A 27,162-nucleotide genomic window follows, 5' to 3' on the forward strand; every position below is an offset into this window, starting at 1 on the left:
GAGAGTTGTGTCTTTGGGAGTGGGCCGACTAGTAGTTTATTTGGGAAGATGTATATCATGACAAAACACTATAGGTGCATGCGCATTCTGCTGTTTTGAAGATGTGTCGATGTATGACCCAACTTTTTAAATAAATTCTATCAACGTAATTAACATCATAATAACAATTTTTAAGATTAATGATTGTTTCATTTATAACAAGACCAAACACGCCATTGTATTCATAATCTTATTATACTTTTTCACAAACTTTTTTAGTCCATGGAGGCAATGCCGCCACGTCGAGCAGCTCCAGTAGTCTCGCCTGCTCGTAGCACACGAAGCACCAACCGCGGAAGAGAGGACGATGCTGAGTACGAAGGCTTTGAGGGAGAAAATATCGCGAGGTGTGCTAAATTCAATGCCACAAGCATAAAGACTTTTGCTTACGCACAGCAGCGCTAGAATACTGAGCAAACCTATGTCAAAAACAAGCAAGGCTGGCAATAGCATAGGATTCAAAGACACAAGTATCAAGTATGGTCACGACCTGGTAACTGTAGGTTATAGACTAACCCTCATCTCGTAGTATCGCTGCTGCATTCCGAGCAGCACAAACTGGGCATTTGCCTCCACCATCATCTCTTCTTCCACCACAGCAGCCTACAAACAGCTATAATAACCCTATGAGCTCCAATAGCCATTCTGCTTCAACTCAATTGAAATCACCTCACGCCATGTCTCCTGCCGAACAATTAGCCCAATCTGCCCGCGCCTTATCTCCTGTCAGGTTCTTTCTTCGGCCAGCAGACGAAGACGGCGACGAAGTCAACAGCTTCTCTAGTTTGGCAACTCCCAATACAAGTACCAGTTTTAGTACGAATGGCGATGGCGATAGTTATGATTATCATCAAGAAGAAGAGTTTGTCAAACAAGCACGACAGACTCAAAATATCAAAACAAAAGCACATATATCTGCGAGCGATATAAGAAAAAGGCGTCTTAAAGCATCTGAAGGCGATTTGCCTTACCGTCCGGCAGAAGAAGATAACATATCTTTAGCTTCAGATGATTCGGGAGGAGAAGGAGAGGGGATCGTCAAGTCTGGCGCTTTGCAAGGAAGAGCTAATACTCGAGGGAAACGAGTAGAGAGAGGTGAAGGATACCTTGGCATGGGTCTCGGAATACAACCCAAACGAAGAAAATCGCGAAAAAGTGGGACAGGGACTGACGACGAAAGTGAGGAAGGAACACCTGGTCCTAACCGGAGATGGACACCGGCCGATAGTCTTTACAGGCATTCGCCAACGCCTGCTCAACTACTCAGAGCGTTGAGTCCCAAGCCGCCTGAAAGAAATTCTACGGGACTCTCAACATTGGGAACATATCAACCACGCCGACGTCCTTCAAATCTCCGCGTCATTTTGACAAATATTCTTCACGGTACCGTCATCGGCCTTCAATTTATTGTCGAACTCAGTATACATCTTGTTTGTCGATTTATCATCTCTCCAGCTCGACTGCTTTACGGTTTCTCCAAAAAATTGATTTGTCGACTTCGGGGAAATTGGTGGAAATGGATAGGCTTTATGTTTGGATTATCTCTAGCCCTACGATCGCTTGACAATACTTGGCGTTCAAGAGGTTTTTTCATTGCCCCCAAAGCTCCCCCTGCAACCATCAATGAGCTATCTGGCCGTCTCACATCTCTCGAGTCGGCTACTGCAACTCTTTCTGATCTATTGCGTGTTTTCAGCGAAAGCGATCGTGATATACAAAAATCTGCTGTGCTATTAAACGATAAGGTGCAGAATATCGAGCATGCTGTGATTACGGAGCGTAAAAAGGCTAATGCCATGAAGGATGAGTGGACCAACGAGAAAGGTCGCATATTAACAGATTTCAACATTTTCCGTAAACAAATTGAGTTACTTACGAGCCAAGTTGACAGGTATCCAGCTTCTGTGTCATCGGATATGCCTGATACCAGGAGAATGGTAGCACTCGAGAAAGAAATATCGGAGCTCAAGGGGCGTATGGGACGTGTTGAGCAAAGTGTTCAGGCAGTGCTGGACGACGGACGGCTAGTTAGTGTCTTGGAGAGAGTTTTGCCGCCTTATATGCCAGTTCGTAAGGACGAACGAGGCGAACTTCATGTGGAGCCGATATTCTGGGCCGAGATGAAGAAAGTCATGTTAGGTAAAGGAGAAATAGAGACTATTGTAAAGCGACTGATTGGCGAAGCTGGTAACACGACGAAAAAAGAGAAACAGCCTGCTTTAACTATTGACGAGAAGAAGGTGGAAGAGTGGATGGACAAGGCCTTTGACAAAAGGGTACATCAATCGCACTGGGTGTCGAAAGATCTCTTTACGGATATGCTCAACAAGAAGCTTCAAGAGTTTAATCAAGAGCTTCATGTACGTAGACAATCCAGCCCGAGTACAGTCACCATCAAATCCTCCAAGGGAGATGACCTCACATCATTTTTCAATTCGCTTATCGATACTGCTCTCCTCAAATACTCTAAAGATACTCTTGCTCGCACAGACTACGCACTCTTTACAGCCGGCGCCCGTGTGATTCCCCATCTAACATCAGATACGCTTACTCTTCGAACTGCGTCGTCCTTGGGCAAATGGGCTTGGGGCAGTAAAGACGTACAAGGTAGACCGCCGGCTACAGCTTTACATCCTGACATCTCTGTGGGCAGCTGTTGGCCTTTTCGAGGACAAGAGGGAAGTTTAGGAGTCATGTTGGTAGACAGGATTGTGATCGGCGATGTGACGATTGAGCATGCGCCAAAAGATCTTGCGGTTGATGTTACGACAGCACCAAGAACTATCAAAGTTGTAAGTGCTATCTCGAAGCGTTAAATTATAACTGACAAAGCATAGCTGGGCTTGGTTGATTATGATGCAGGAAAAGATAAACTTGCCGATTACTGGGCTACTGTCATGTATGTGTATATAGAAGAGTACAAAAATAAAGGGCTGATTTCTCGACTTGTAGGAATGATAGTGTATCTGAGGAAGACAAAGACTACCTTCCTCTAGGGTCATTCACATATGACCCTTCCGCCCAATCGCATATTCAGACATTCCCTGTTCCGCCTGATGTTGTTGATTTGGGTATCAGCGTTGGGGTAGTGGTTTTCAAAATAGAGAGCAATTGGGGTGGAGACTTTACTTGTCTCTATAGAGTATGTTTGAATACTTTCTTTTTGCTAAGTATTAACTGACGTTGCTGTGCAGATTCGAGTGCATAGTCAATAGCACGTTTTATAAGGATGGATACTTGGCATATGTTGGTACGTTTGTATAGAGTGATTAGGCTGAAATCGAACTCTTGATGAACTTGCATGTAACTAGTATTTTTGAGCCAAAGCTACTAATCTTTTGTCGGTCAGATGTAGTGACTTTAGACGAGAGATATGACCTTGCATGAAAATACTATAAGGAACGTTTTGCATATATTCATCAAACCAAGACGTGCAAAACTCCAAGAAAGCTCCATACTCTGGCGTGACGGTGCCTAATGAAGCCAGCCCAGATGACAATCACAATACCGACAGTCAAAGCAGCTACTCTAGGGTTGGTTCTAGTGAGGAAGGCCCCAGAGGTGGTAGCGGAGGTTGTGGCGGAATGTGATGAATGATAAGTAATGACTTCTTTTATCTGTGCACGCAACTAATGTTTCCTCTGCCAGATTCACTTTGTTCTTCTACTACGCTGGTTTATCTTGTTGTCTGTTTCATTCCTTGTACAGCTTTAGCATAGATATATAATATAGAACATTTCCATAGCCTTTCCCTCAGAAATGAATCATACGTCTTACCGATAACCTACCAATCACTTTCACTTCTTTCTATTACCTTAAGGACCAACCTTATCAAATCCATCTGCCAATACTCCAAGGCCAGAGACACTCTCTTCATCTATCTACCTCTTCTCTATCTATCTATTCTATCTCCTGGTGTTGAAATTAAGCTTAATTAAGGCGTCCTACGCTTTAATACGATTTAGTTAATTAAGACGGATCCAAATTCCTGTAGCGATTTAAAGTTGTTATTCAACTTTCTCGAATGCATCTCTTCTTGCTCAAAAATCTCAATCAACAACACCTGGGACGTCCCATCGTATCCCTTCCTGACAGTATTCATCTCATCCGAGGCGTAGGTTTTGGGCTGTACCTTGAATAACGGTATTGCATCTTAGAAAGAAGAGTGATACGTCGTCCCTACGTCCACTGAAAGGTGCAGGAAGGGCGATTTTTGGTTCTTTGATAGAAGGAGCTGGTGTCTCTGTTGACGCGATAGGAGTTGTGTGAGCTGCAAGCTGGGCACGGGCGGTTTTCAACTCCTCCATGCCGGTCATGCGGTCCACCATGTCCTGTAAGAAGTTCTGGAACTCGGGAGTGGCGTTTCCGTCTTGGAAGATTCTTTGCGTTTGGTCAGACATGGTTGAGAAATAAGTCCAATAAGAGAGTAGTGGAAGTAACCGATAATCCAGGGCGAGGACACAAGGTAGAGATGAATACTGTCAAGAAGGGGTACGATGGGACGTCCCAGGAGATAGAATAGATAGATAGAGAAGAAGCAAATAGATGAAGAGGGTGTCTCTGACCCAGCTCGCCAGGAGTCTCGCCCTGAACAGGGAAGCATTGTAATACTCTGAGTATTTCAGGGGATATAGCCAACAAATAATGATACCATTGCTTGCATCATTGTGACCTTTTTGGTTCAGTGCATGTATACTAATTGTTAGTATTCGATTCATGACACGGAAGCGGTGTTTGGAGACTTTGAACTAACAGTATTGGAAGCACTATTTGAAGCGCTATATGTATTCTTGTTAGCGGCGACAGAGATGAGTAGGGAGAGTAGCTTACACCGAGGAAGAGCTCAAGTCCCTAAATGATGAAACGCAAGATGAGCTAGATCCTGCCTGAATGACGACAGTGGAGGAATATGCAATACTGCCTGCAGCGTCTGTTATCTTGATTGTGCTAAAAGTCGCCAGCATCGAGTTCACTTTTGCTCACCAGATCATTTAATCTGACAAGTCCAGCTTACATAGTGGTGCCAGACGCAACATCAACAGTCCAGACGTAAGGTGGATTGTCGGAAGAATCAATGTCTTCAAGCCAAGGGTCAATGCCAAATCAATTTCAAAACAGAGCTTGTATACCTTGCTTCCCAAAACACAAGATACAAAGAGCCAAAGATGGACACTACCGTCTCTGGCCTGCATAATGACTGCTCAGAAGATGACCGACACAAGCCAGAGGTATGCAAGTGATTGCTGAGCTTGGCATTGCATCCTCCACTGTGTCTGCAGTATCCCCCTGCTTCTTTCCGTCCGAAAGCATCCCTCTTACATACTGCCCTGCCTATAGAAACAAAGGCAGGGTTCGATCAGATTCGAAAAGCTTGAGAAAAAGAAAAGTCTTGTCGCGTCAAACGGCATAGTTACCGTCTCTTCTTGGTTCAAAGGTAAACCGTTCTTCTCTCGACGGCCAGTAGGCTGGCACTGCATGCATGCTCTCCTGCAACATGGCCCATGGATTTATCTGCAATCTATTTCCCTACAAGTCGTCAGCTTTTTTACCCCTTCACTCTATTTCACGGCAATCAACCTGCTTCCTATAGTGTGCTGCTCAATAGTACTGAGCTGCCTGTGTCTGACATACTATGCCCGCTCTCATCGCCCCTCGCAAGCACTCCGTCCCACTTACCTATACGTGCTCATCCATTTTTTGCCTTGTTGAAATGAAACAAAAGAGTTGATGAACAAGGTTGACAACAAGGATTCAAATATAAAATTATCATGTAGTCTACGCACGGACCACCGCGAAAGTGAGAGAAGAGAAGGATGGTGGCAAAGATAAATTTGTCTTTTGCAACTATTACTGACGCCCAGCTGAAAGGCAAGCTTAATGCCAGCGACACATCTCATCGTAGAGGTGGTGGAGGACACGTCCTGCGTGGTGTCTGCGAGAGACAGCAAGAGAGACGGCTCGCTCGTCAGAGCATCTGTCGACCAAGAACGTCCTTCGGTGGACCCAGAGATCAAGGGAATCCCTCAAGGATGGGTGGACGATTTCTCCGTCCCTCTGACAGAGAAGAGGCAAAAGGCTAAGCCGTTCGCTAGCCGAGACGCAAGGCGCAAGAGATTTACAGAAGCACCGCTGCAACGTCCCATGATTGCATTGAAAAGAGATGTGTCAATGATGAGCACCTTTTTCGAGACCAGAAATAAACTCTCGTCATTAAGTGACAAGATGAGAGATGGCAGAAACCGACCGCTCGAAGGACAAAAGCTGTCAAACCCGCCATTTTCTTATTGGCCACAGGAAGACAAACCTTTGTTGGCGTGTCGGACCCTGTTGCAAACCCATGTTACGTCCAAATCTCTGATAGCTGAGGCCGCCAATGTCGAAAATGATGCGCAACCAGTGATGCAGCATCCTGCGTCTATTTCTACAGACGATTCGGATGAATTCTCTGATTTGTTTACACCATCTACCAGCCCCAGAGATTCCCACTTGGCTCCGTCTATCGTTAGTAGCACTCAGTCAGTATCGTCCCACGATAGAGCCATGGCCACCAGCGAAAGAGGTGTGGTCAGCCCTTTAATCTTTGAGACCAAGACTTTTTATCCACCAGACATTTTCAAAATACTGCCTTTTGCTTCGGACTACCCGTTTGCTGCGTGGAAAGGTCCCAAAGCAGAGGATGACCCTGTCGCATTTGCCAGTGAGCCGGGCGAGAGGAGTAAAGGTCGTTTCATGGATGGAATGAGATTCGGTAACAGCACGGAAGATCAAAATTCGGCTCTTTTAGAAGGTTGCAGTGAAGTACTTGACGATAAAGCAGGGGTAATAAGAAAAGATGTTTGGTCAAGTAAAGACAACAAAGTCGACGGACTGTACAGAGTGGGATGGAGCAGAGATGTTTTGGATTTGCAAGTAACTCGGTGTGTTTAGCCAGTTTTGGCTGACTTGATTCAGAGAGGCAAGACTGCACCAGACTATGTTTGAGATAGCTAATGCCCGACATACGTTTGTTGATTTTGACAAGCCTCCCAAGACGGTATTGGACGTGGGTGATTGTTGGGTCTCATCACCCTCAGCTGATGCGAGAAAAGATTGGAACTGGTACAGGGTTATGGCCAATATCACAAGCCATTGCATGGCCAGAGACGACCATCATTGGCATTGACCAGGTTCTTTGCCAGACCAATCTCTCAGCGCTGGTTTCTGCGGAACGTAGCGCGCACGCCACACCTACACAGCCAACTCTGGCAAGAGGCGTATGGGAGAATGTAGAGAGACGGGTCAGGTGGGAGAAGGTTGACTTGTATGTCTTGTTGCTTCCAAATATCATCACACACTAAAGTAAAACAGCCTCAAAGATCTTCCGTATGATACAGGGGTCTTTGATTTCATTCACATCCGATTCGTAGGCCTTGGGGTTCCAGAGTCCAAATGGATCAATGTTCTCGAAGAAGCAGCACGTGTACTGAAACCAGGGGGCAAGATGGAAATTATCGAAACATCCTACGACTTGCCCTCTACCCTTGCCTGTGCAAATTCCTTGCACGAGATATTTTCATCCATCTTGGTCGACCATATGATCCAACCATTACCCTTCCTACCTATCCAATTCTGTCTACCATCACTATCTATCCTTGAACCAGATTCGGTGTCAAATCCTAGCTTGATTAAGACCTGGAGAGACGATGAAATTCCCGGCGCACTTCATGATGCAGCTGAAACATGGGCAACGAGTGCTGTAGAACATCAAGATATCGTGCCATTCACATCGCATAAAGAGAAGAAGCCGCTCTGGATATCAACCAAAATGACTGATGAGTTGGCCAAGGCTGCAAAAGGTAGATGGAAATTTGAAAAGATTGGAGAACCAGCACAAGAAGGTAATACCAGGGAGGTAATGAAGAGAAGAAAAGTCACGTTATGGGTATGGGTTTGTACGAGGAAATAAACATTCGATACTGCTTTGCTGAGGTTTTTAGATATATCTTGTGGTTAGAATACTGTATGCTCGTAGCTTGATGGGTTATGAAGCCAATACAGACATACATTACGTCTACAACATACAAGAAGCACAGCTTACCCACATCCCTCGGGATACTTTTTCTAATACGCTTGCACCTCAGCGGGAAGGTTTTGGCTGTGATAGGACGTTGATTGAGGTATGCTGTTAACAGTTCCTCTAAGGAATGAATGTAAGTCGGGACGAAGAGAAGACGTTGATTGAGGTATGCTGTTAACAGTTCCTCTAAGGAACGAATGTAAGTCGGGACGAAGAGAAGACGTTGATTGAGGTATGCTGTTAACAGTTCCTCTAAGGAACGAATGTAAGTCGGGACGAAGAGAAGACGTTGATTGAGGTATGCTGTTAACAGTTCCTCTAAGGAATGAATGTAAATCGGGACGAAGAGAAGACGTTGATTGAGGTATGCTGTTAACAGTTCCTCTAAGGAACGAATGTAAGTCAGGATGAGGAGAGGACTGTTGAGACGTCCGTAACCGTGACCTTTCCATAAATTCCGATGTTGCGTCAACATTACTGTCGAAGAAGGCATCCCGATCCGAGTCATCAACATTGTGTATGAGGTGTGACACTTTGCTTATCAATTCGTCGGCCTGGTGGTAGGTTTTGTCGTTAATTTTCTTGCCGTCCTTCAAGGCCTTTATGGTTTCGTCGACTATCTTGGTGCCAAACATTGAGGCCTCTTCGGCCGCATCCGGATCCAGGCTCCCTGTTTCAAAAGACATCAGCCACGACAAGACTTGGAAATGGCCAGTCACTCACATCTTTTACACATTATACGACCCGCTTCCATGGCGCTTTCCCACAGTTCCTCTTCAACTTCATGTCTGGGTCGAGAGGACGAAATATTCGCTGACTTCTCAGTCAGCCATTGATCCAACGGCCGTCCGTCCCAGGCAAACATCCGGTTCTTCTTCCCGAGGTCTGCAATGGTGGGAAGCGACGATGAGTCGCAGTGGAACCTTTGCCCTGGTACGTATCCTTCCTCTTTTTGCCATTCTGTATCTACTAATCCCGCCAAGTGGTCCCACTTTTTTATTTTATCCGGTTCGTCTCTGGGGTCGCCTTGTATAATGATGTCTGCAGCCACTCTCTCAGCGGCGTCTCTGCTTAGACAAGGCTGGTTATCTTGATTCAAGACTACCGGCATTGCGAAAAGACATGTCAGCACGAGTCACTACCCGGACGGACGCTCACATTTGTTTCTGACCGCTGTAGTCATCCCTTGTAGTATACTCATGGCGTTGCCCAACGGTCTTCCCTGGGCAATCGAGGAACAGAACTGGTAAGTATTTACCCTACCCTTGGAGTAATCTGGCACCTGTCCCGGCTTGGGCATCGCTACGCTCGAGTCATAGTTGTTATTGTACGACCAGGGAAACAGCTTCGCATTTAACTCGGCGAGCTGTGGCAGACTGCAGACCGATCAGCGCAAGCATCTTTCGCCGGACGATACTCACGATAGTACTTCACGCGAGTTTGGGTCTGTCGGAGGGGGTATTGGGTTTGGGCGAGAGGTGACGTTGGGAGCTGAGCCGTCGTCGCGAGCGGTACCAGCAGGAGGCTGTCTCAGGTAGGTCGCTGCTGAAGTATCTTGGGATAGTCCAGTATTGATCCCAAGGAGCGGTGCTGCAAAGGGACGTTAGGTGTGACGCCTATAGGTAAGAGAGAGAGTCACTCACCGCCATCGAGCTGGCTTATCGTTAACGAAGACTTCTTATTATCTGGGCTGGTGGTATCAAATCTGACAGGACGGTCTTTCCCAATGCCACTTTTCACGACCTCGTCCAAGTCAACATGGACCTCAGTTCTTCCATTCTCGGTATGAATCACTTTGAGGCCACCAAAAGTACCGTCTCCTGCTGAGCTTTGGGCAGAAACATTGACAACGTTCGGTGGTGGTCCAGAGCCTCCTGACGCAAATGGGATAGGGCTGGGTGGGCGAGTCGGTGCGACGCTCGTAGCAGGAGTCGATGCTGGCGTGGATGCAGGCGTGAATATGGAGTTGGATGAGGGAGTGGTTGAGAAAATGGATGAGGGAGCTGAACCATTCGACGCTTCCTGGCTCGCATTGCTATTTGAATCGGTCAGTCCTTGATACGGTGCTGGAGGTTCTTTCGCTATCCACAAGTCAGTCAACGTCTGTCGCGGGTCCCACTACGCACATCGAAACATGTTCCAACTAGGCAGACTAGATTTCCAGCTGTTTGCTCTGCGCCGTAATCCATCCCTCGCCCTCCTCCATGAACTGGTAGATCCCGTGGAAGACGTTTCTGGATCGCTCTGGGAAACACTACGATGTAATATCGATCCCAAACCAGGAAGAGACATGGGAGATCACCGGCGGCTGCTGCAATCGTGACGGCGTAGGTGATGTTGGCGACGGTGATGGGCTTTTTTTCTTATGGGTGATCAGTATAGGTTGGTCGGAGTGGTGAGTGGTGAGTAGTGGTGGCGGCGTGTTGAGAGGTGTCGGTGGTGGGACAGAGAGAGATGGTTGGTAATGTCGATCTGGTTTCCCCCTAAAATCCTCTTGAACGGCAAGGATATCTGTTTCTGTAACGTCAAGTAGGAAAGTGTCAAAGGAAAGGCTGGACAGGTCAAAAGGAAGCCACCCCCTCGCATTACAACTACCGCTCTACGGTAGAGATGGCCATCTTCCACCGCGAGCGGGCGGCAATGGGAGAGCATGCATAGATGGCAATATCACGGCGATAAGAGACTGGATAGAGTGCTGGACGGCATCAGCAGCGACATCGTATCCAAACGAAAACACTTGTCGCTCCAGAGAGGACAGGGATGCGATGGATCGCGAGGATGGGCAACGCACAAGACAAATGGTGACTGAAGGTAATAAAAAGATCGTCATGGCATCTGCCGCTCGTTAGCACAAGTGTTTTGAAACCAAAGGCGACATGAAAGGAAGAAGGGCTCATTGCCGACATGTCCATGCCAGTCATACACGTCCACATTCAATGACTAGAGACCATGCATAATTCATTTCACGCCTATGGCGTGTTTGTCATTAACCACCTACGTGGTCATATCCTCAGCCTCATATGCTAACGTTGATTACCGCTTGAATACTGTACAGATGAATGCTCCGTTGATTATTTCCGGGAAATGGCTAGCGCGTTTGGAGTGGTCAACTCAAGCTTGAGGTTGGCAATGGCTTGCTCCAAGGATGGCGGATCGTTGTGCACATCATTCTTGGGCTCACCGCCATGTCCGGCAGCGGCTGCTTCCACATCACTCGCTTCTCGCTCAGCCCGGCGTTTCTTGGCAGATTTGAAGTCAGGCGCAGGAAGATTGAAAAACACCCAGGGCTGGACACAGCATGTCAAAACAAAGTATACTGTATGGTGGCTATTTACTCACCGGAACACAAGCAGCGACAGCTCGTCGCATTCCTGTCGATAGACATTGAAGGCCAATCTGATAGGCAGCATTCATCCATCCAAAGCCTTCTCTTGGGACGTAATGGAAGTTGATCCCTTGGTTTCCACTACCCAGCAGTCAGACTTGGGTTTATATAAAATGAATGAAAGCTCACTATTCGGCAGTGACTAGATGACTGAGCTCTACCACATCGAATTTTTCAGGTACGATACCATTGAAATCCATAAAGGACAGCGTCATCCTGAAAATAGTTAGCGCACCGAGCAAACTTGTCAAATGAGAAAACACTGACATGTATATCCAACGGTAAGCAAGTCGAGAAGCATCATCAACAAACCCATAGCGCTCCAGACCAACCCAAGCCATGATTTGGTGAGGAGGCCAACCGTAAGGGTAATCTATACCATCCTCAGTGGTCTGCCAGGATTGAAAGTCGTAGAAACTCACCCCATTGTCGATTTGGCCTATCTAGAGAGATGACACCACGGGACTCTTCTGTACCCGATACCAAGCCACCTGCGACCTCCAACTTGGGCAAAGCGTTGCGGCTAAAAGCTGTGAGTGAAATCTGTAAGCTATCTCAAAGACGACTTACACGAGTTTGAGTGCCTGTTCTTCAGATGCGCATCCAGCCCACAAAGGCCATAGAGTAGTCGCTGATTCATAACGAGTTTGCTTTTTGACTTTGGTATCATAGTCAAAGTACATTCCCAATCCCTCATTCCAACAGAGCTCATCCATGGTCTGCTTGCGCTTAGCCGCGCGCTCAAACCAGTGTTGACTAGTTTGAGGGGTTTGGGTAGAGATTTGACGGGTGCTATCTCGGAACGCTTCGGATGTAAGTGGCCAAGGAGACAGTTCAAATTCCTCCTCAAGAAGGAACTCGTCATCGAAAACAACTTGAATGGCAGACGCAATATCATATTCATACTAGAGAGCAATTAGCAGCGTTCATTCAGCTTGACACAAAATGACTGACCTTGTAGAGAAGTGAATTGAGATCGACTGTGGCCAAGTCGGCACATTTCTTGTCCAATCGGTAAGACGTATCGTGTCCAGATTCTCGAACACCTCTATCATGCATGAAATAGTCATCAAGTTCGGGTTCGGGGATGGTGCCATCGTTGTATCCGTCAATATACTCATATACAGAGATACCAAGTTTTTGAGCATATGGCTGAATGATGTGAGTAAAATGCGTGGCCTCAGTTTCCGGAGGAATACCAAGGCCGGCTGGGCGATAACGAGAAAGACCTGTCTCTATATCTAGGGATGGCTCTTGCATCCAGTACCTATGATACTCTTTGATAGCAGCTTGAATGACTCGTTTGAGCCACGCCTTATTTTCCTCGGGCTTGCTGCGATCCAATTGATTATATATCTGGAGGGCAAAGTCGGTTAAATAGGGAGGTTGAGAACGAGAGAGATACTGCAACTTGTCAGCAATACCCGTCATGGCTCGCTACTCACGTATGATCGGTTACCATTGAGGACCTTATTGTAGTACTTGATTTCAAAGATGCAATGTTCAACAATGCTCTTGGCCAAGTCAATACGACCGTCGACAAGCAGACCCAGAGCCATAAAGTACTAATTTGGCGTCAATTCTGTTCAAAGGAAGAGTGTATAAACCTACACTGTCCCATCCATATTTTTCATTGAATCGAGCACCAGGCACCACAAACGGAAGAGCCTCAAGATGAGCTTTGCCATTGGCATCGACCTTTTCCTCCATTGCAAGTGCAAGAATACCCGGTTTGTCGTTTAGTGTTTTGACGAATGCTGGATCGTCACACACTTTGGGCAAGACATCCACTATGAGCCCGAGATCAGGCTTATCCCGTCCTCTAGAACGACGTTAGTAAACAATTGGATACATCTCACACATACATCTGGCGGTAATGCTCAGCCATCTTATCCTCTCCATAGGGGACATAAATTCTAGCACGGGTATGTTGGCTACGATTCTTGGGATCGGCGCAGGCAATCTCTAAACCTTGAGCATCAATACGTCGCGTAAGTGCGTTCCAAAAGGAATTTTTAATCATTCGCGACAGCCTGTCCACTGGGTTTTCAGCAAGGCGCGCCTCGTCAAGGACAATGTGCTTTCGGCCATAATCTCTAGCAAGGGCAAGTTCTTGAAGAAGATTGGAAAGCATATAGGTGCCCTGAGTCGATGTGAGTGGCTAAAACTATAATTATATTTGAACGTACTCGGATATCAAACGTTTTGTGAGCGTTGGAGCTTGCGGTTCCCAAAGACAAGAGCTTTGGACCTGAATCATAAATGGAGATTTGGAGGCTAATGGTCAGCACACATGACTTGCGATAGACTTACTTTCCGTCGGTATCCTCTTGCTCCAAAACAAGTCTCATGGTCTCTTTAACATCAATCAAAAACCGTCTGGGTGCCGAAGGCGTCACCTCATCTACCATGTCAGCCCGTACCCATATTGCCAACAACTCACCATGCGAAAGCCTCCTGTTTCTGGAGATTTTCTCCCCTCCCATCTGCATAGGTCGTCGTCTTGAAGCACCCGCCACATCCACCTAAACACAACTTTAGCACTACTCACCTACAAAAAGCCTTCACAAACATTACTAAACGTTCGAGCTCTGCTCCAGACTTGGGCTCCACCGTAATATTCTGCGGGTTCTGCATTGACATCCGGGAGTTTTGTCTCTACAGGCCCGAGTTGACCGACCCTCGGAGCGCCGCCGTTAGGCGGACTGGTGGACTTTTTAGGCAGCTGATCTTTCAGCGCCTCGGTCAGTTTATCCGCCTGAACCTCTACTGTAGAAGCTGCGAGAGGGTCTGGACACTGTTCAGTAGGAGTGGTCGCAGCCGATGGGGCATTGGACGGAGGGATTTGGTGATCAATAAACAAGACGTTTTTTGGGACAGGCAGCTGCAACAGCTTGTTAGCAACATTATTCCCAGTACACCAACCTTTGCCTTTTCTGCAGGTTGCATAGCCATCCTTGGGGATGGCGGGCTCATCATGTTGGGTTGGCTTTGTTGTGGTGTGGTAAGTTGCACTTGGTCGAGTAGGGGCAGAGTAAAAGTGTAATGGGTTTTGTCAATCTGAAGCTATGCGCGTATCAGCTTTTAGTTGGCGGAATGTTGTAATGTGGGTTTTTGGAGGCGAAAGGGACGACTCCCAGCTGTTATAAGCCTGTCCACCGTCTCACGTGGCATGCGAAGAAGATGTCAGCGGCGACGAGTAAGAAGCCAAGGACGAGGCAAGGGAACCCGCATAGTGACTAGCGAAGATGTCAAAAGGATACTTACAACAAAGGCTGAATGGAGATAGGTATCAAGTTGCAAGTAGAAACGATGAAAGAAGAGAAAGGTCGTCGTCCATGATCCTTTCAGAGTGGAGGCTGTCCAAGGTAGGGCGGCGTTCGCCGCTTTTGGTCTGTTGACGAAATTTCGATACATCTCAAGGGATCTTGTCCACAAATGATTGGAAAGCTTCCATTATACCTGGTTTATCTTCGATTATGGCGGCGATACAAACTACAAACGATGCCGGCATACCATTGTTGCAGTGGATAACCTCAAAAGTGGCCTGTTGTGAGTCGTATCGGCGTTTAAGGCGAGATGGTGTCATTTGGTGTATGTATGGGTTGTAGGAAGAAGCAGCAACGGCGTGGCCGTTGATCATGCAAAAGGATCGAGGTGTATTGAGAAGAGAACGGTAGCAGTTAAGATTTGTAATCTCTATTGATTCACGGTTGCATCTATCATGTTGTAAGAAAATAAAAATAAAAATACAGTACAAATAGTTTTTGTTTTTGTATTTCCATGTCGTCGCAAAATCCTATTTGGTATGTGCTTGTTATTTTGCATGCAGCTCACGTTAGATAGGGAAGCTTTGGAACCTTACTTTGTAAGGCTTGGTCTTTACAAGATCAGCGATCCAAGTCGGTCTTTTCGCTTGGATGCCAGGCGAGGTATCTATCTACTCACACTGACGTTGGTTGTAGCATACGGCCGCTACCTTGGAGAGGTGTATCCACCACATACTCCCTTCATCGGGGATCCAGCGATTACTCATACGTACCGCAGGGTATTTCTCGCTCCATACTCTGACTTTGAATCGCCTCGAGAGGCATATGACAGCACTCGAGTGATTTATGCGGAAGATGTCTGTCATACACCTCAAGAACTGGAGGAAGGGGTGAAGCGTGGCGGGAGGTGGGTGACTTATAGCGTATGGGAGATGAAGAACCCGCCAGAGGAAGGATGGACTCGAGGCGGAAGAGGTCTCGGCAACGACTTGGTCATGGTCCATGGTTAGCAGGTGCCACCTCGAGAGCAAACGTGTTGTTAATCTATCACGCGTAGGACTGGGAGACCATTCTTTGCGTTATCTGCCCCATATCAAGTATTTCCTGCAAGCTGGGTTCAGAGTTATACTGCCAGATCTGCCGTCGGTGAGTGGTGAAGATTGTGGAACGCGCTGATATTGTAGTATGGACGATCCACTGGGTAATCTCAAGAATATCTGTATGAGAGTGATTTGACACGTTGTAGGGTTCACTCTTACCTCCCGTCTCTACTACTTTTGACGTCTGCGCTACATGTTGTATTGGCTGATGTGGTACAAAATGATTTGGCCCACGGCCGGACACAGAGAAAAGTGTTTCTAAGCGGCGCGTGAGTTGCCATATTGCTGTCAGTATATGAGCTAAGTGATGTAGGTCGATGGGTGGTTGGACAGTGTAAGCTACCGTTCAATGAGTGGCAATGGTCGCCAATCATACTTAGCCTTTATTACCTCCTCAAATTTCCTCCAACCTCAAGTGCCGAAACGGTCGCAGCCCAAGCACCTAGAAAAGATGTATCGCCTCCCAAACAAGGCTCTGGCAAAGGATACGATCAAGGCGAACGGCAGTGCAGCAATGAAAAGGTTAGAATACAAGTAGCAGGTGCATTCGTCCTATGTCCCATGGTGGAGGGTACGTACATTCTAGCCAAGTCTGTCTTACATGATACTGTAGTGTCTAAAGATTCTCGACCAAGTCTGATTCTCGAACAGATTGGTCGGGCTATCGTATATTTTGCTGGTACCCTACCGCTGGCGAACGCTGTAAGAGGAAACATATCTGACGATCCAAGAGTTGAAGAAGACTTTTTCGCAGACCGTGAGTAAAGGCACGCGATTCACAACTAAATTCTACCAGCTCTATGCTACCATGGTATGTTGCGTGTCGGCACTGGTCTCGCTGCTCTAGAAGGCATGATTGAACTGCAAAAACGGGCGGGAGAGATCAATGTCCCGATACGCATCGTACATGGCAACAAAGATCGTGCCACCTCGCACATTGGGACACTCCAGCTATTTGACAGACTGCCGAGCCATGACAAGGAGATTGAGATCTACGATGGCTACGAGCATGGCAAGTAAACCTTTTCGAGCGAAGAGTCATTCTGACAAAACACATCTAGTCATGCTCAAGGTAGGGGTGGATGCAGCGGACGATGAGAAGCGACAGAGGGTACTGGCCGATTGGCTTTCATGGATGTTGCAGCGTTGTTAGTGGACTATAGAATAATATGCCACATAGATAATTCCGAAATGCCGCATTGCCAGTGTTGACGCGAAGATGCAACGCGTCCCAACAGGATTCTCTTTTGGCTTGTACTTTTTGGCTTTTTTTCTCCCTGCTTTCCATCTTTTCTGTCCTTATTACTTTTTCTTTATCCAATTCATTCATCTATTCTCCTCGGCGTACTCTCTTAATAGTGAGCCTCTCTTGCCTTGTAAGTCTGCTGCCACACAGAGTGGTCCGTGTAGACACGATCCGTGCTGGTTGGGCCGTCAAACACAATCTTCCGTCTTAATTCTGATAATTGCTTTTGAAAAGTTTTTCTATTGTCAAAACACTTTTATAGTAGAATACCATGCGTGAGGTTATTAGTGTAAGTGATTACAAGTCTCTCTGGACGTCTCTAACGCTCATCCACAGGTCCACGTCGGTCAAGCCGGTGAGTAGAGTGGCGTTGGACATGCGGCTTTGAATCTTATGGTTTACAGGTGTCCAAATTGGTAATGCCTGTTGGGAATTGTACACGCTCGAACATGGGCTCAGCGTAAGTGATAAAACAGGCATTGGCGGCTTGCAGCTGATCGATGACAGCCTGATGGTCGGCTCATGGAGGGCTCTCCTTCCGCGAGCGATGATGGATTTTCCACCTTTTTCTCAGAGACTGGCTCTGGAAAACATGTCCCTAGATCCCTCTATGTGAGCGCAATATGAAAACATTTGTTTTTTTGCGGCTGACAGGCATGCCAGGTCGACCTCGAGCCCAATGTGATTGATGAGGTACGAACAGGTACTTACAGAAGTCTTTTCCACCCCGAGACAATGATTACTGGCAAAGAGGATGCTGCCAACAACTGTGCGTGTGTCTGAGACAGGCGACACATTTGCTGACGCGCATGCAGACGCCCGTGGTCACTACACGATTGGCAAAGACCTTGTTGACAGTGTTCTTGAACAAATTCGTCGTTTGGCCGATAACTGTTCTGGTCTCCAGGGATTCTTTGTCTTCCACTCTTTCGGTGGCGGCACCGGTTCCGGTTTCGGTGCTCTTTTGATGGAGAGGTTGTCTATGGATTATGGCAAAAAGTCCAAGCTCGAATTCTCTGTGTACCCCGCCCCCAAAATGTCTACCTCTGTCGTGGAGCCTTACAACTCTGTTCTCACTACTCATACTACTCTCGAGCACTCTGATTGTTCCTTCATGGTTGACAATGAGGCGTATGTACAGAATGCGAATTGTAGTGAGATCTGACAAGTGTGTAGTATTTACGACATTTGTCGACGAAACTTGGGCATTACTTCTCCATCTTTCACCAACCTCAACCGACTGATTGCTCAAGTTGTCTCTTCCGTCACTGCCTCTCTTCGATTCGACGGTGACCTCAACGTTGACTTGAACGAGTTCCAGACTAACTTGGTCCCGTAAGTCTATTCTATATCACTTGATCACAAAATGCCGACATTATTTTAGCTTCCCTCGTATTCACTTCCCTCTTGCGACATATGCTCCCGTTATTTCTGCTGAAAAAGCGTTCCACGAGTCCAATTCCGTGTATGAGATGACCATATCATCTTTCGAGTCCAATAATCAGATGGTCAAGTGCGACCCTCGACAGGGCAAATACATGGCTTGTTGTATGCTTTACCGAGGCGATGTCGTGCCGAAGGATGTCAATGCTGCCGTTGCCAACATTCGAACCAAGAGAACTATTCAATTTGTCGACTGGTGTCCTACCGGTTTCAAAATTGGTATTTGCAACGAGCCTCCTGCTCTTGTTCCTGGTGGCGATCTTGCCAAGGTTTCTCGATCCTTGTGTATGCTCTCCAACACAACATCTATTGCTACTGCCTGGGCTCGTCTCGACAACAAATTCGACTTGCTTTACTCTAAGCGGGCGTTTGTTCACTGGGTTAGTCTAATCCATCTATTCATGCGCCATGTGCTAATCTCTATATAGTATGTTGGTGAAGGTATGGAAGAAGGTGAATTCTCTGAAGCCCGTGAGGACTTGGCCGCTCTTGAGAAAGATTATGAGGAGGTTGGTCAAGACTCCCTTGAAGTGGAGGAGGAGGGCGAGTATTAGAGAAGGATATGATGGATGACTTTCAAGGGTGTCCTTGAATCGTAAAAAGATCATAAACTGGCTTGTTGAATATAGCTTTTGCTAGTCTTTGCCGTCGACTTTTTTTTTTCTACTAATTCTCCTTCCCTTTATCATGAAAGTATATACGACTGGCGTATGTGTTGCCTGGTGTTTGTAGGCGATTGTGAATCTGAACTCTGAAAATTGCCCGATGAGGAAATACACAAAAACTTGCGCATCTTTCGAATACCGAATATTTGTTTTTGCCAGTTGCTTTCAAGTAAATTGTCCAAGTGAATGGGTTTGAAAATTGTATACACAACAGCAGGCAAGAGGAGCTGATTCACATAGCTGAAAAACACCTGGCGGCCAGAACGGGTTCAACGGCAGTCGTATCAAGGCCTATTTGTCATTTGTGGAGTGGACACAGACGACGACTCTAACCATCAGCTATGCCATTTCCGCCCGTAATGCCCATAGGGCAGCAACCACTATCAATACCATCCTCGTCTTCTGGGACTCACCAGGGGTTTGGGCTCCATACGGCAGGCAATTCGTTTCCTCGCCAAGCAAGTTTTGGTATGCAAGGCGGGCAAGGGAGCATGTCAAAGTGGGAGTCGCATCCGACAATTCCGTCACACGTCCAGTCAAATACGCTCGAAAGCAGTAGCAGCGGCAGCAGTAGCGGTGGCATGGTGAGCGGGCTGAGCGCGCTCATGCGTTCAAAAGGAAATGCAGATTCGGAGTGAGTGGTCATCTTGGTGGTGCGTTTACATGGATGCTGATTAAAGATAGTATGGCTTCGTTCCTTCCCAACGGCGGAGCTCAGTCATCTCTCTCCTCAAACCCTCATGTGGGCTTTCATCCTGCATCCTATGGAGGCGGCAATCTTGGGTTCGCGGCGATGGCTCTTGGTTCATCAGCACAAGGTGTGGCAGGGTCGTATCTTGGATCAAGTAATATGGGTATGAGTATATCACCGCCCCATTGGGGGTCGCTGGGCTCAGGAAGCTTTGTGGGCAGCATGGGAGTGTTTGGCACAAGCTTGATTAAGGAAAGAGAGGGGAGGGAGAGAGAGTTGGAAGCGAGATATGTCAAGGATTTCAGCTGTTGCGGCAAGAAACTAAACGGATTGCATGAGCTGCTGGAGCAGTGAGTTGGAAAAGAGTTGAAGAGCGGCGAAGCTGTCGCTGACATATCGTCTAGTTATGAAGAAGAGCACGCTAATCTCGCTCCAAATATGCGCATGGCAGCGCTCAATGCAACCCAAGGAAACACTCCAAGAAATGTGTCCAATCCGTTTATCCAGACGTCTTGTGCTCCAGCGGCTGTTGTGCCACCTCAACTGCAGGCACCGCAGCCGCCGCTACCGAGCGATGTTCCTCAACCTCCAGGTATGATGGATATCGAGATGGAAGATCCTTCTCCTTACCCACAACCCGTCAATATGGCACAAATTCAACAGCAACCACAGCCGTATGAGATCCGTACGCCTACCTTGGCTGGACAGAGCGGAAGCCCTTGGGCAGTGGCATTTAGGCCACAGATGTTGCCGACCCAGCCCCAATGTGTTCCACCTAGTTTGCTGTCATATGCGCCCCCGACTCCAAGTCATTCAGGCGTACCAACCCCTATATTATCCGCTCCAAGTCCCATGATACTAACTCCAGAACAAGTAGCTGCTAGAGCGGAGCGAAAGGCGCGCAAGAAGGCCGAAAAGGCAGCCAGGGATGAAGGATCGGCGAGCGAGACTGAGGCTGGTTTGGGTCAGCCGGGCGAGAAGAAGTTTCCGTGTCCTATAGAGGGCTGTGACAAGGTGTACAAACAGGCCAACGGACTCAAATATCATTTGACGCGATCAATCAATTCTGGGCATGGGACCATACCGCCTGCACAACTGGCTGCACTGGTGGGAGAAAAGGGTGGAGAGGTAGACTTTTAAGAGCTGAGCCATGATTCTTCTTTGATGGGCTGTGTTGTGCTTTGGCTAAACGCTGTAATTGTGCTTCATTGTGTCTTTGCAGCTTCAAGAAATATTCTTTGTATAGAGGGTATACCACATGGGTCAATGCCATAGTGTATGTATGTACTACATGCAGTTCGTACAGGATTGAAATAGAAATCAACAGAAAAGAAAGAAGCAGCATTAGTCCTCATCCATCTCATTTTCGTTCTCCACGACGTCCAGCTCTTTGCCTTGCACAAAACCTTGATCTTTACTCCACCTAGAACCGAGACATATTCTAAAGTCCTGCGAAAAGGTTAGCGAATAGATTCACTTCGTTCAGAGCTCACTGACCGCCATTTGAATAGCAAGCAGCTTAAGGATTCGACATTGTTCGCTCGAGAGCTTGTTTCCTTTTTTACAGAGAACATGGGAGTTGTTGAGAGAAGGAACGCCACGGACCAAGGTAGTGGTCAAGCCTAAGGCGCGAAGCTGTGGTTCCATGGAGTGCGGAAAATGATCACCAGAAGGAGGATCACTATATGGCGTGAGTATAGGACCTACAAGAAGTTAGAGAAGAACACTGAAAGGGTTAAATGAAACCTACCTGCCGGTAGTATTACATCCATAGTGGCTCTCGCACCCATCCTGGCATACTCTGGTTTATGCCACGATTGAAACCACTCAACGGTCTCGTCAATGGGATGAGAAGTGAAGAAAAGACCAACTTGGCCTTTGAGTCGCTGCCGCCAGGTCAGCCATAGTGATGGGTGCCGTAGAATTACTCACTCTTCCAATCTGGTACAAACCTTCTTGATACTCAGTTTCCGAAGTCTCGCCAAGAGCCTTCGCCATGACCTTTCCTTTTCCGAAAAAAAACCTGCCAGTGCCGCGCCATTGGACTCTGAGCTCCTTGAGGCCTTCATTCCTCATATCACCAACGCTAAACATCCAGCAATGTTCATACTTGTCTACGTTCTCTCTAATTTCGTCGACAAGAGCCTGCTTTGAGGCTTTTGTAGAGCGAGTTGGAGTCTTTGAAAGCGTTGTGATTTTGGATCTTTTTGATTTAGGCATTGTAGGTAGTTTATGGCAACTTTTTTCCAGCTGCTACACTTTATCACTTCAAAAATTATGGCGGTAGCGTCCGCAGGCACACTTCACAACAACGCCACTTGGTCGGGAATTTCGGAAATAGCTGACGTGTGGTTGACTGTGATATGTTAATTGTTTTTGTTTCTGTTTTTGTTTCTGTTTCGTCTTTTCAACTATTCGGGCTCACTGCACAATGTCTGAAACCTCAATCACAGACGTTGCTCCTCCACCTTACCCAGGAAACGACCAATATGATCTGACTCCAACGCCACACACTGCTAATCGTCCAAGGCTTCCTGAAGACAAGCGAAATTCACACCTCATTGATCGTGGGCTATAGGCTTATTGGTCTGGCGTTGGCTGACATATAGCAGTTTCCGATGATGCCAAAATTGTGAAATTCCAAACTATTGTCCGTGAAGGAAAGGAGATTGTTGTGGGCAGAATCAAAGTTCCCACTGTCAGTGGCACCAATAGTGGTATCGTATTCGAAACTCAAGCTATTTCCCAACAGGAAACAAACAGCGGACCTCATCACGCTTTCATTCTTCGTCGATACGATACCAATGCGATTTCCTTGACAACGATGTACAGAGTCGCGTTTCCTGGTGCATCAGAAGAAGACGAAAAACGCGAAATGGACTGGGTAGCGTGTATTTCCTTTTCGCTGAATATTAGCTGTAACATGTGATATAGGTCAAATCTTCCTTTGATATAAGAGGCACAAATGGCGGTCGTGACAGCGATGCTGTTCGACTAGCCGGCCAGTGGGTTTCTCGCAATCTCGCCATTCATATAGCTCCTGCTTACAATCTTACCGACTTGGTGGCGGTGAGTGATTGAGTAAACGTCTCTAGTCCCGTTGATCACTGACATTTGGCAGGCTCTTGCTCGTGCTGTTCCTGATCCTAATGTTGCTTATCGTAAATCACAACGTTCTCAAGCTGCAGCGGAAGAAATTGCTCGTCAGCGTGTTCGAACTGATGCCGAGGCTGAAACCACGACTATCGCCCCCATTTTCAATAGCGTAGAGCCCATGATACAACCATCCGGCGATTCTGCACCATCGCCAATAGTCCCTTCTTTAACCAACGCAGAATCATCGTTGCCTGCATCAAAACGTCGGAGAAAGGGCTCTGTGCCAGAAGAGACACTTGAGGACAACTCGCCTGTGATACCGCAGATTGCGAGTCACTCAGAAGATATTCGCCATGTCACTGTCGAAGCCACTACTACTATCACTTCTCCATCAGGTGCTGTCATCGATATAGACTCGGAGATTGCGCAGGCCAAGCAATTAGTACAAGATCTTCGGCAGGAACTGCAACTTCGTAGCGAAGCTGGCAATGAGCTTGAGGAGCAAGGCATTGCTCTTCCCGAAGATACACGAGGAGTCAAACGTGTAAAGGGTGATGGTGAGGGTGTAGTCATTTCTGGCGGGGCGGGGAAGAGCGATCGGATTGTTCGTACAAACAAACGAGTCTTTCAAAACGCTGCAGGCGATGCCGCCCGATTCGGTTGGGGTGCTCTTGTCTTTAGCGTCGGGCTGGGGGCATCTCTTACGTAAGTATACACTTGTTGCCCAATGATGTAGAGTTGATGTGTATTTAGACTTTTCTCTCAATACGCCTCCTCCCTTCTTTGAGGTGAGCTTCAGTCTCTTCTTTTCGCCAATATCTTCTCCTTTTTTGTCTGCGAAATTGAGTTATGGAAACTGGTTGTCTGCCTGTTCAAATAGTTCGATTTACTAATCTACTCTTTAACCTTTATCTGATCTGTGAGACAGGCGTTGATAGCTTCCATAGACTTTTCTTCGGGGACGTTGTAATGAGTGTCAACTGCTTCAATGGTTCCTTGGGTCTGCTCATATCGTTTGTCAGACTGAACTGTATGAGTAGAGTTATTCTATAGTTTTCTTCCAGATAGCGAGGTAGATTTGATAGCGTTTTATATCGTCTGTAGGTCGCTATAGTCACGTAGTGTATGTACCTAGTTCTAGGGTAGTTTAGAGATTACAGCCACTTGTGGAATCATTGACAATTGCCTTGTGATCAGGTGTATGAATGTCTTGAATGCTTCTACTGAGATGTAGCATTACAAATTTAACTAGTAGCTACCAATCAAAATCGATGTCTCTTGGACTGATTAACCTTTCTGATTTGCAAACTATATACGATACTGAATGAACGGACAAAAATATGTGTTTTTATGCGAGGTTTCCTTCCATGAGATATGAAATGCAATGATAAACCACTTTATTAAGACATTTGGTGGTCAATAAATCAGTTCCCTAAGAATGTATTTTCTGACTAACACAGAGTAACAGCTAAGATCTGCAAAAGAGGATGAATTTGAACGATGTGGAAGTAACATAAATCTATAAACGTGAACTCAGGATGCAACAAAGAAAAGATTCCCAACATTCGACAAAGCAACGTAGTTCATCTATGTTGGCGAAAAAGGGATTAACAATCATATCATAATCTCATCTAAGTGGAGTACTGCCATCTACTTGTTCACCTGTCATTTGCTTGTTGCTTTGGTATGAATGCTTGCCTACCGCGTAGCGCCCTCTGGATATTGACTAGATGAATTCCGCCGTGAAGATACTCGGCTAGAACGACTGTGTAGTAATGTTGATAATTTTGTGCCTTTTGGTGTATGCTGCACGGTAGTGTTAGGGGAATGTGGAGTAGAGGGCTCGGTAATGCTTGTAGGGCTATCATAATCTCCAATGCTCCGACTTCGCGAACGTGCAACGCCGCTGAGAAGTTGTAGCTTCTGTGATATAGTCTTGATACCTTTCCGAAAACGATCGCGGAAACCGGTTGACTTGGTGACAGCGGCTGCAACCTCATCATTCGAGACTGTGACATAAGTTTGCGTATGTGGATCTGTTCTCGATAGCCATGCAGTAGCATCGGACAAGCCTCGTAAGGTGAAGGGGTGGCACTGACTGTCAGTTACGATTGAAGGTTTCGTGACTCACCTTTGCTTGCTCCAACGTGGTTCTCTTTGTTACGTCCTTCTGTAGCAATTTTCCTAGTAAGTCTAGACACTCTTCACTTTCTTCTGTCGCAGGAAGGTTGCCCGTCCCTGTTGGAATCCTGTCTCTGCCCATGAATGGTGGGATAATATATGGATCTGCAGCAATGACTTGCATCAGCAAGTATTCATTAGGTGCGTCGAATGGTGTTTTCCCAAACAGGAGACAGTAGAAAGTAACACCGAGAGCCCAGACATCGATGGCATTCGTGATTGGGGGACGCTCATGTCGCGGAATAGTAGAGCAAGATGAGTGAGATCTGTATGACGAAGGCCGTAGTGGTTTACTAGATTCCTTACTGTTCACCGGTTGCGAAGGAAATGGATATGCCACAAGCGGAGCAGATCCTAGATTATCCCCTTTTGGAAATTCTACATGTGTACCCATAGAAGAAGGAGGTCGAAGGGTAAAAGTGGGGATTTCTTCAGTGGCGATGGGACTAGCATTCCGAGAAGTCAAATCAATTTCTAAACCTGAACAACACATTTCAGGCGCAAAAAAGGCTGGTGACCCAGCCGTTTTGGCAAGCTCGATGTCATCAACATACGCGTCTCCCTCTGGGCCTAACTGAGATGCAGCTACTCGCAAGGCCTCTGAAAAATGTGAACAACCAAAATCCGAAATTTTCACTGTGTCGTCCGCGGCTCGTAATAAATTACTTGGTTTGATATCGCGATGTATAATTCCTTGATGATGAACTGATAACAACAATCAGAATCAAGCGAAAAGATCACAACATACGATATTCTAATCCAAGTAGTGTATCCCGAAAGATCTTGCGAGTTTCTCCTACAGTCAACGCAGGCTGACTCTCTCCGTCTTTCCAGATGATCTCCCCATTTTTGCACCATTCAAGAATCATGTAAATCTTGCTAGATTCTGGGTCATCAATGATTTCTTTCATCCGCACGACATTTGGGTGATTAACTTTTTTGAATATGGCGATTTCTTTGCGAATTCTGGACCGTCAGATACTGTTGTCATATGTCAACACTCACTCGTTTTCATTCAAAAGCTTCGCTCCTCCTGATGATCCTTTGTGTCGACCGAGACCTACCAAGCGCTTTCGTTTAGGATTCCTATCAACAATTTTGATAGCCTTTTAGCACGTCAATATTAGAACAGAGGCAAGAAGAAATATGGACTTGCGTAAAATGAGTTATCTGGAGGGGCCGATGGGCAAAGTTCACCTTCATCGTCTGCTAATGGGATTTCAGTAGTCATATCTTGGCCTAATCTGACCCGACCATGGGTTCCGGATCCAATTTCAGATAAAACTCGATACTGATTTATCATCCATCTTCCGGATCCTTGATCTCGCTGGACCTTAACGGCCCCCGTTTCGATTCTGACAACTTCATGTCAGACAATTCAGAAGTCATTAATTGATAATTACATACACTTCCGTATGACTACTTTCTGCAATTGGACTTCTCCAATCACCATCATGAGTTTGAGGGGACCCTTGCGTCGACTGTTCTGTAACACTTCCATTTCTCGACAGACTGCCAGTCCTCGTTCTTGTAGAATCTTTTCTTGAAAGGATTTTTGGTGTAAAATGTTCTTTGAAACTGTCCTGAGATGACGCTCTAGGAGATGGAACACGAACGGAAAGCTGAGGAGTACGACACGCATTACGGTAGAAGACTGTTTGGGATAGCTCTAGCGGCGTAGTCTGTGAGGGAGTGGGTGAATTGTTTGATGAGTCGTGAAAGGACATAGCTCCAATGAACAGCCAGAGATGAAGTGAAGAGAATGAAATATGGGAGGATGGCTGTTGCAATGAATGCCCAGTCTATATGCTTAGTCTAATGGTTGATGATAAAGTAGAAAGATAAATAATCGAGGATAACAACCACACGACAAAGTCCAAGAATGATGACGAGCCACACGCTTGGAACTACAAAAGCGGCGATGTCCGCCAATGACATAGTGCCTCCACTTCTATCTGCGATAACATTTATCTTTTATATTTGGTTGTCCT

The 27,162-nt window shown here is 46.6% G+C and overlaps 11 protein-coding genes across 11 annotated transcripts; 6 read left to right on the forward strand and 5 right to left on the reverse strand.

Moving 5' to 3' along the window:
* Positions 1 to 261: 261 nt before the first annotated feature.
* Positions 262 to 3,254, forward strand: L203_100475 (uncharacterized protein; the record flags this gene model as incomplete). The annotated part of the gene is made up of 6 exons (XM_066209934.1): positions 262 to 386; positions 439 to 516; positions 569 to 2,831; positions 2,877 to 2,938; positions 2,992 to 3,181; positions 3,234 to 3,254. The coding sequence occupies 6 exons, from the start codon at positions 262 to 264 to the stop codon at positions 3,252 to 3,254; spliced, it is 2,739 nt and encodes a 912-aa protein (XP_066066031.1).
* A 1,499-nt stretch (positions 3,255 to 4,753) lies between these two features.
* L203_100476 (uncharacterized protein) lies at positions 4,754 to 5,231 on the reverse strand (the record flags this gene model as incomplete). The annotated part of the gene is made up of 4 exons (XM_066209935.1): positions 4,754 to 4,817; positions 4,870 to 5,011; positions 5,054 to 5,117; positions 5,169 to 5,231. The coding sequence occupies 4 exons, from the start codon at positions 5,229 to 5,231 to the stop codon at positions 4,754 to 4,756; spliced, it is 333 nt and encodes a 110-aa protein (XP_066066032.1).
* A 685-nt stretch (positions 5,232 to 5,916) lies between these two features.
* Positions 5,917 to 7,984, forward strand: L203_100477 (uncharacterized protein; the record flags this gene model as incomplete). Its single annotated transcript, XM_066209936.1, has 4 exons — positions 5,917 to 6,948; positions 6,995 to 7,081; positions 7,128 to 7,339; positions 7,387 to 7,984. The coding sequence occupies 4 exons, from the start codon at positions 5,917 to 5,919 to the stop codon at positions 7,982 to 7,984; spliced, it is 1,929 nt and encodes a 642-aa protein (XP_066066033.1).
* A 155-nt stretch (positions 7,985 to 8,139) lies between these two features.
* L203_100478 (uncharacterized protein) lies at positions 8,140 to 10,747 on the reverse strand (the record flags this gene model as incomplete). Its single annotated transcript, XM_066209937.1, has 8 exons — positions 8,140 to 8,765; positions 8,819 to 9,196; positions 9,254 to 9,471; positions 9,517 to 9,685; positions 9,739 to 10,176; positions 10,222 to 10,304; positions 10,354 to 10,612; positions 10,672 to 10,747. The coding sequence occupies 8 exons, from the start codon at positions 10,745 to 10,747 to the stop codon at positions 8,140 to 8,142; spliced, it is 2,247 nt and encodes a 748-aa protein (XP_066066034.1).
* A 419-nt stretch (positions 10,748 to 11,166) lies between these two features.
* Positions 11,167 to 14,897, reverse strand: L203_100479 (uncharacterized protein; the record flags this gene model as incomplete). Its single annotated transcript, XM_066209938.1, has 15 exons — positions 11,167 to 11,382; positions 11,435 to 11,561; positions 11,610 to 11,696; positions 11,748 to 11,853; positions 11,903 to 12,003; positions 12,051 to 12,385; positions 12,435 to 12,884; positions 12,950 to 13,045; positions 13,092 to 13,302; positions 13,346 to 13,623; positions 13,670 to 13,700; positions 13,794 to 14,005; positions 14,053 to 14,277; positions 14,406 to 14,546; positions 14,748 to 14,897. The coding sequence occupies 15 exons, from the start codon at positions 14,895 to 14,897 to the stop codon at positions 11,167 to 11,169; spliced, it is 2,766 nt and encodes a 921-aa protein (XP_066066035.1).
* Positions 14,898 to 15,306: 409 nt separating this feature from the next.
* On the forward strand, positions 15,307 to 17,002 carry L203_100480 (uncharacterized protein; the record flags this gene model as incomplete). Its single annotated transcript, XM_066209939.1, has 10 exons — positions 15,307 to 15,382; positions 15,446 to 15,754; positions 15,807 to 15,871; positions 15,934 to 15,950; positions 15,996 to 16,118; positions 16,163 to 16,183; positions 16,230 to 16,420; positions 16,463 to 16,606; positions 16,697 to 16,861; positions 16,911 to 17,002. The coding sequence occupies 10 exons, from the start codon at positions 15,307 to 15,309 to the stop codon at positions 17,000 to 17,002; spliced, it is 1,203 nt and encodes a 400-aa protein (XP_066066036.1).
* A 364-nt stretch (positions 17,003 to 17,366) lies between these two features.
* Positions 17,367 to 19,092, forward strand: L203_100481 (tubulin alpha-1A chain; the record flags this gene model as incomplete). Its single annotated transcript, XM_066209940.1, has 9 exons — positions 17,367 to 17,384; positions 17,432 to 17,450; positions 17,500 to 17,555; positions 17,603 to 17,707; positions 17,759 to 17,864; positions 17,911 to 18,226; positions 18,272 to 18,430; positions 18,480 to 18,918; positions 18,967 to 19,092. The coding sequence occupies 9 exons, from the start codon at positions 17,367 to 17,369 to the stop codon at positions 19,090 to 19,092; spliced, it is 1,344 nt and encodes a 447-aa protein (XP_066066037.1).
* A 452-nt stretch (positions 19,093 to 19,544) lies between these two features.
* On the forward strand, positions 19,545 to 21,034 carry L203_100482 (uncharacterized protein; the record flags this gene model as incomplete). The annotated part of the gene is made up of 3 exons (XM_066209941.1): positions 19,545 to 19,837; positions 19,888 to 20,244; positions 20,299 to 21,034. 3 exons carry the CDS (start codon positions 19,545 to 19,547, stop codon positions 21,032 to 21,034), a joined length of 1,386 nt encoding a protein of 461 aa, XP_066066038.1.
* A 204-nt stretch (positions 21,035 to 21,238) lies between these two features.
* Positions 21,239 to 22,114, reverse strand: L203_100483 (uncharacterized protein; the record flags this gene model as incomplete). Its single annotated transcript, XM_066209942.1, has 4 exons — positions 21,239 to 21,343; positions 21,392 to 21,597; positions 21,645 to 21,780; positions 21,827 to 22,114. The coding sequence occupies 4 exons, from the start codon at positions 22,112 to 22,114 to the stop codon at positions 21,239 to 21,241; spliced, it is 735 nt and encodes a 244-aa protein (XP_066066039.1).
* A 211-nt stretch (positions 22,115 to 22,325) lies between these two features.
* Positions 22,326 to 24,030, forward strand: L203_100484 (uncharacterized protein; the record flags this gene model as incomplete). Its single annotated transcript, XM_066209943.1, has 8 exons — positions 22,326 to 22,461; positions 22,507 to 22,592; positions 22,647 to 22,778; positions 22,829 to 22,963; positions 23,016 to 23,547; positions 23,672 to 23,695; positions 23,744 to 23,778; positions 23,938 to 24,030. 8 exons carry the CDS (start codon positions 22,326 to 22,328, stop codon positions 24,028 to 24,030), a joined length of 1,173 nt encoding a protein of 390 aa, XP_066066040.1.
* A 591-nt stretch (positions 24,031 to 24,621) lies between these two features.
* Positions 24,622 to 26,898, reverse strand: L203_100485 (uncharacterized protein; the record flags this gene model as incomplete). The annotated part of the gene is made up of 7 exons (XM_066209944.1): positions 24,622 to 24,643; positions 24,693 to 25,084; positions 25,155 to 25,876; positions 25,920 to 26,050; positions 26,177 to 26,277; positions 26,328 to 26,526; positions 26,579 to 26,898. The coding sequence occupies 7 exons, from the start codon at positions 26,896 to 26,898 to the stop codon at positions 24,622 to 24,624; spliced, it is 1,887 nt and encodes a 628-aa protein (XP_066066041.1).
* Between the last annotated feature and the right edge of the window lie 264 nt (positions 26,899 to 27,162).

The sequence above is a fragment of the Cryptococcus depauperatus genome, chromosome 1 (genome assembly GCF_001720195.1).
Source record: "Cryptococcus depauperatus CBS 7841 chromosome 1, complete sequence".
Classification (NCBI taxonomy): Eukaryota; Fungi; Basidiomycota; class Tremellomycetes; order Tremellales; family Cryptococcaceae; genus Cryptococcus; species Cryptococcus depauperatus.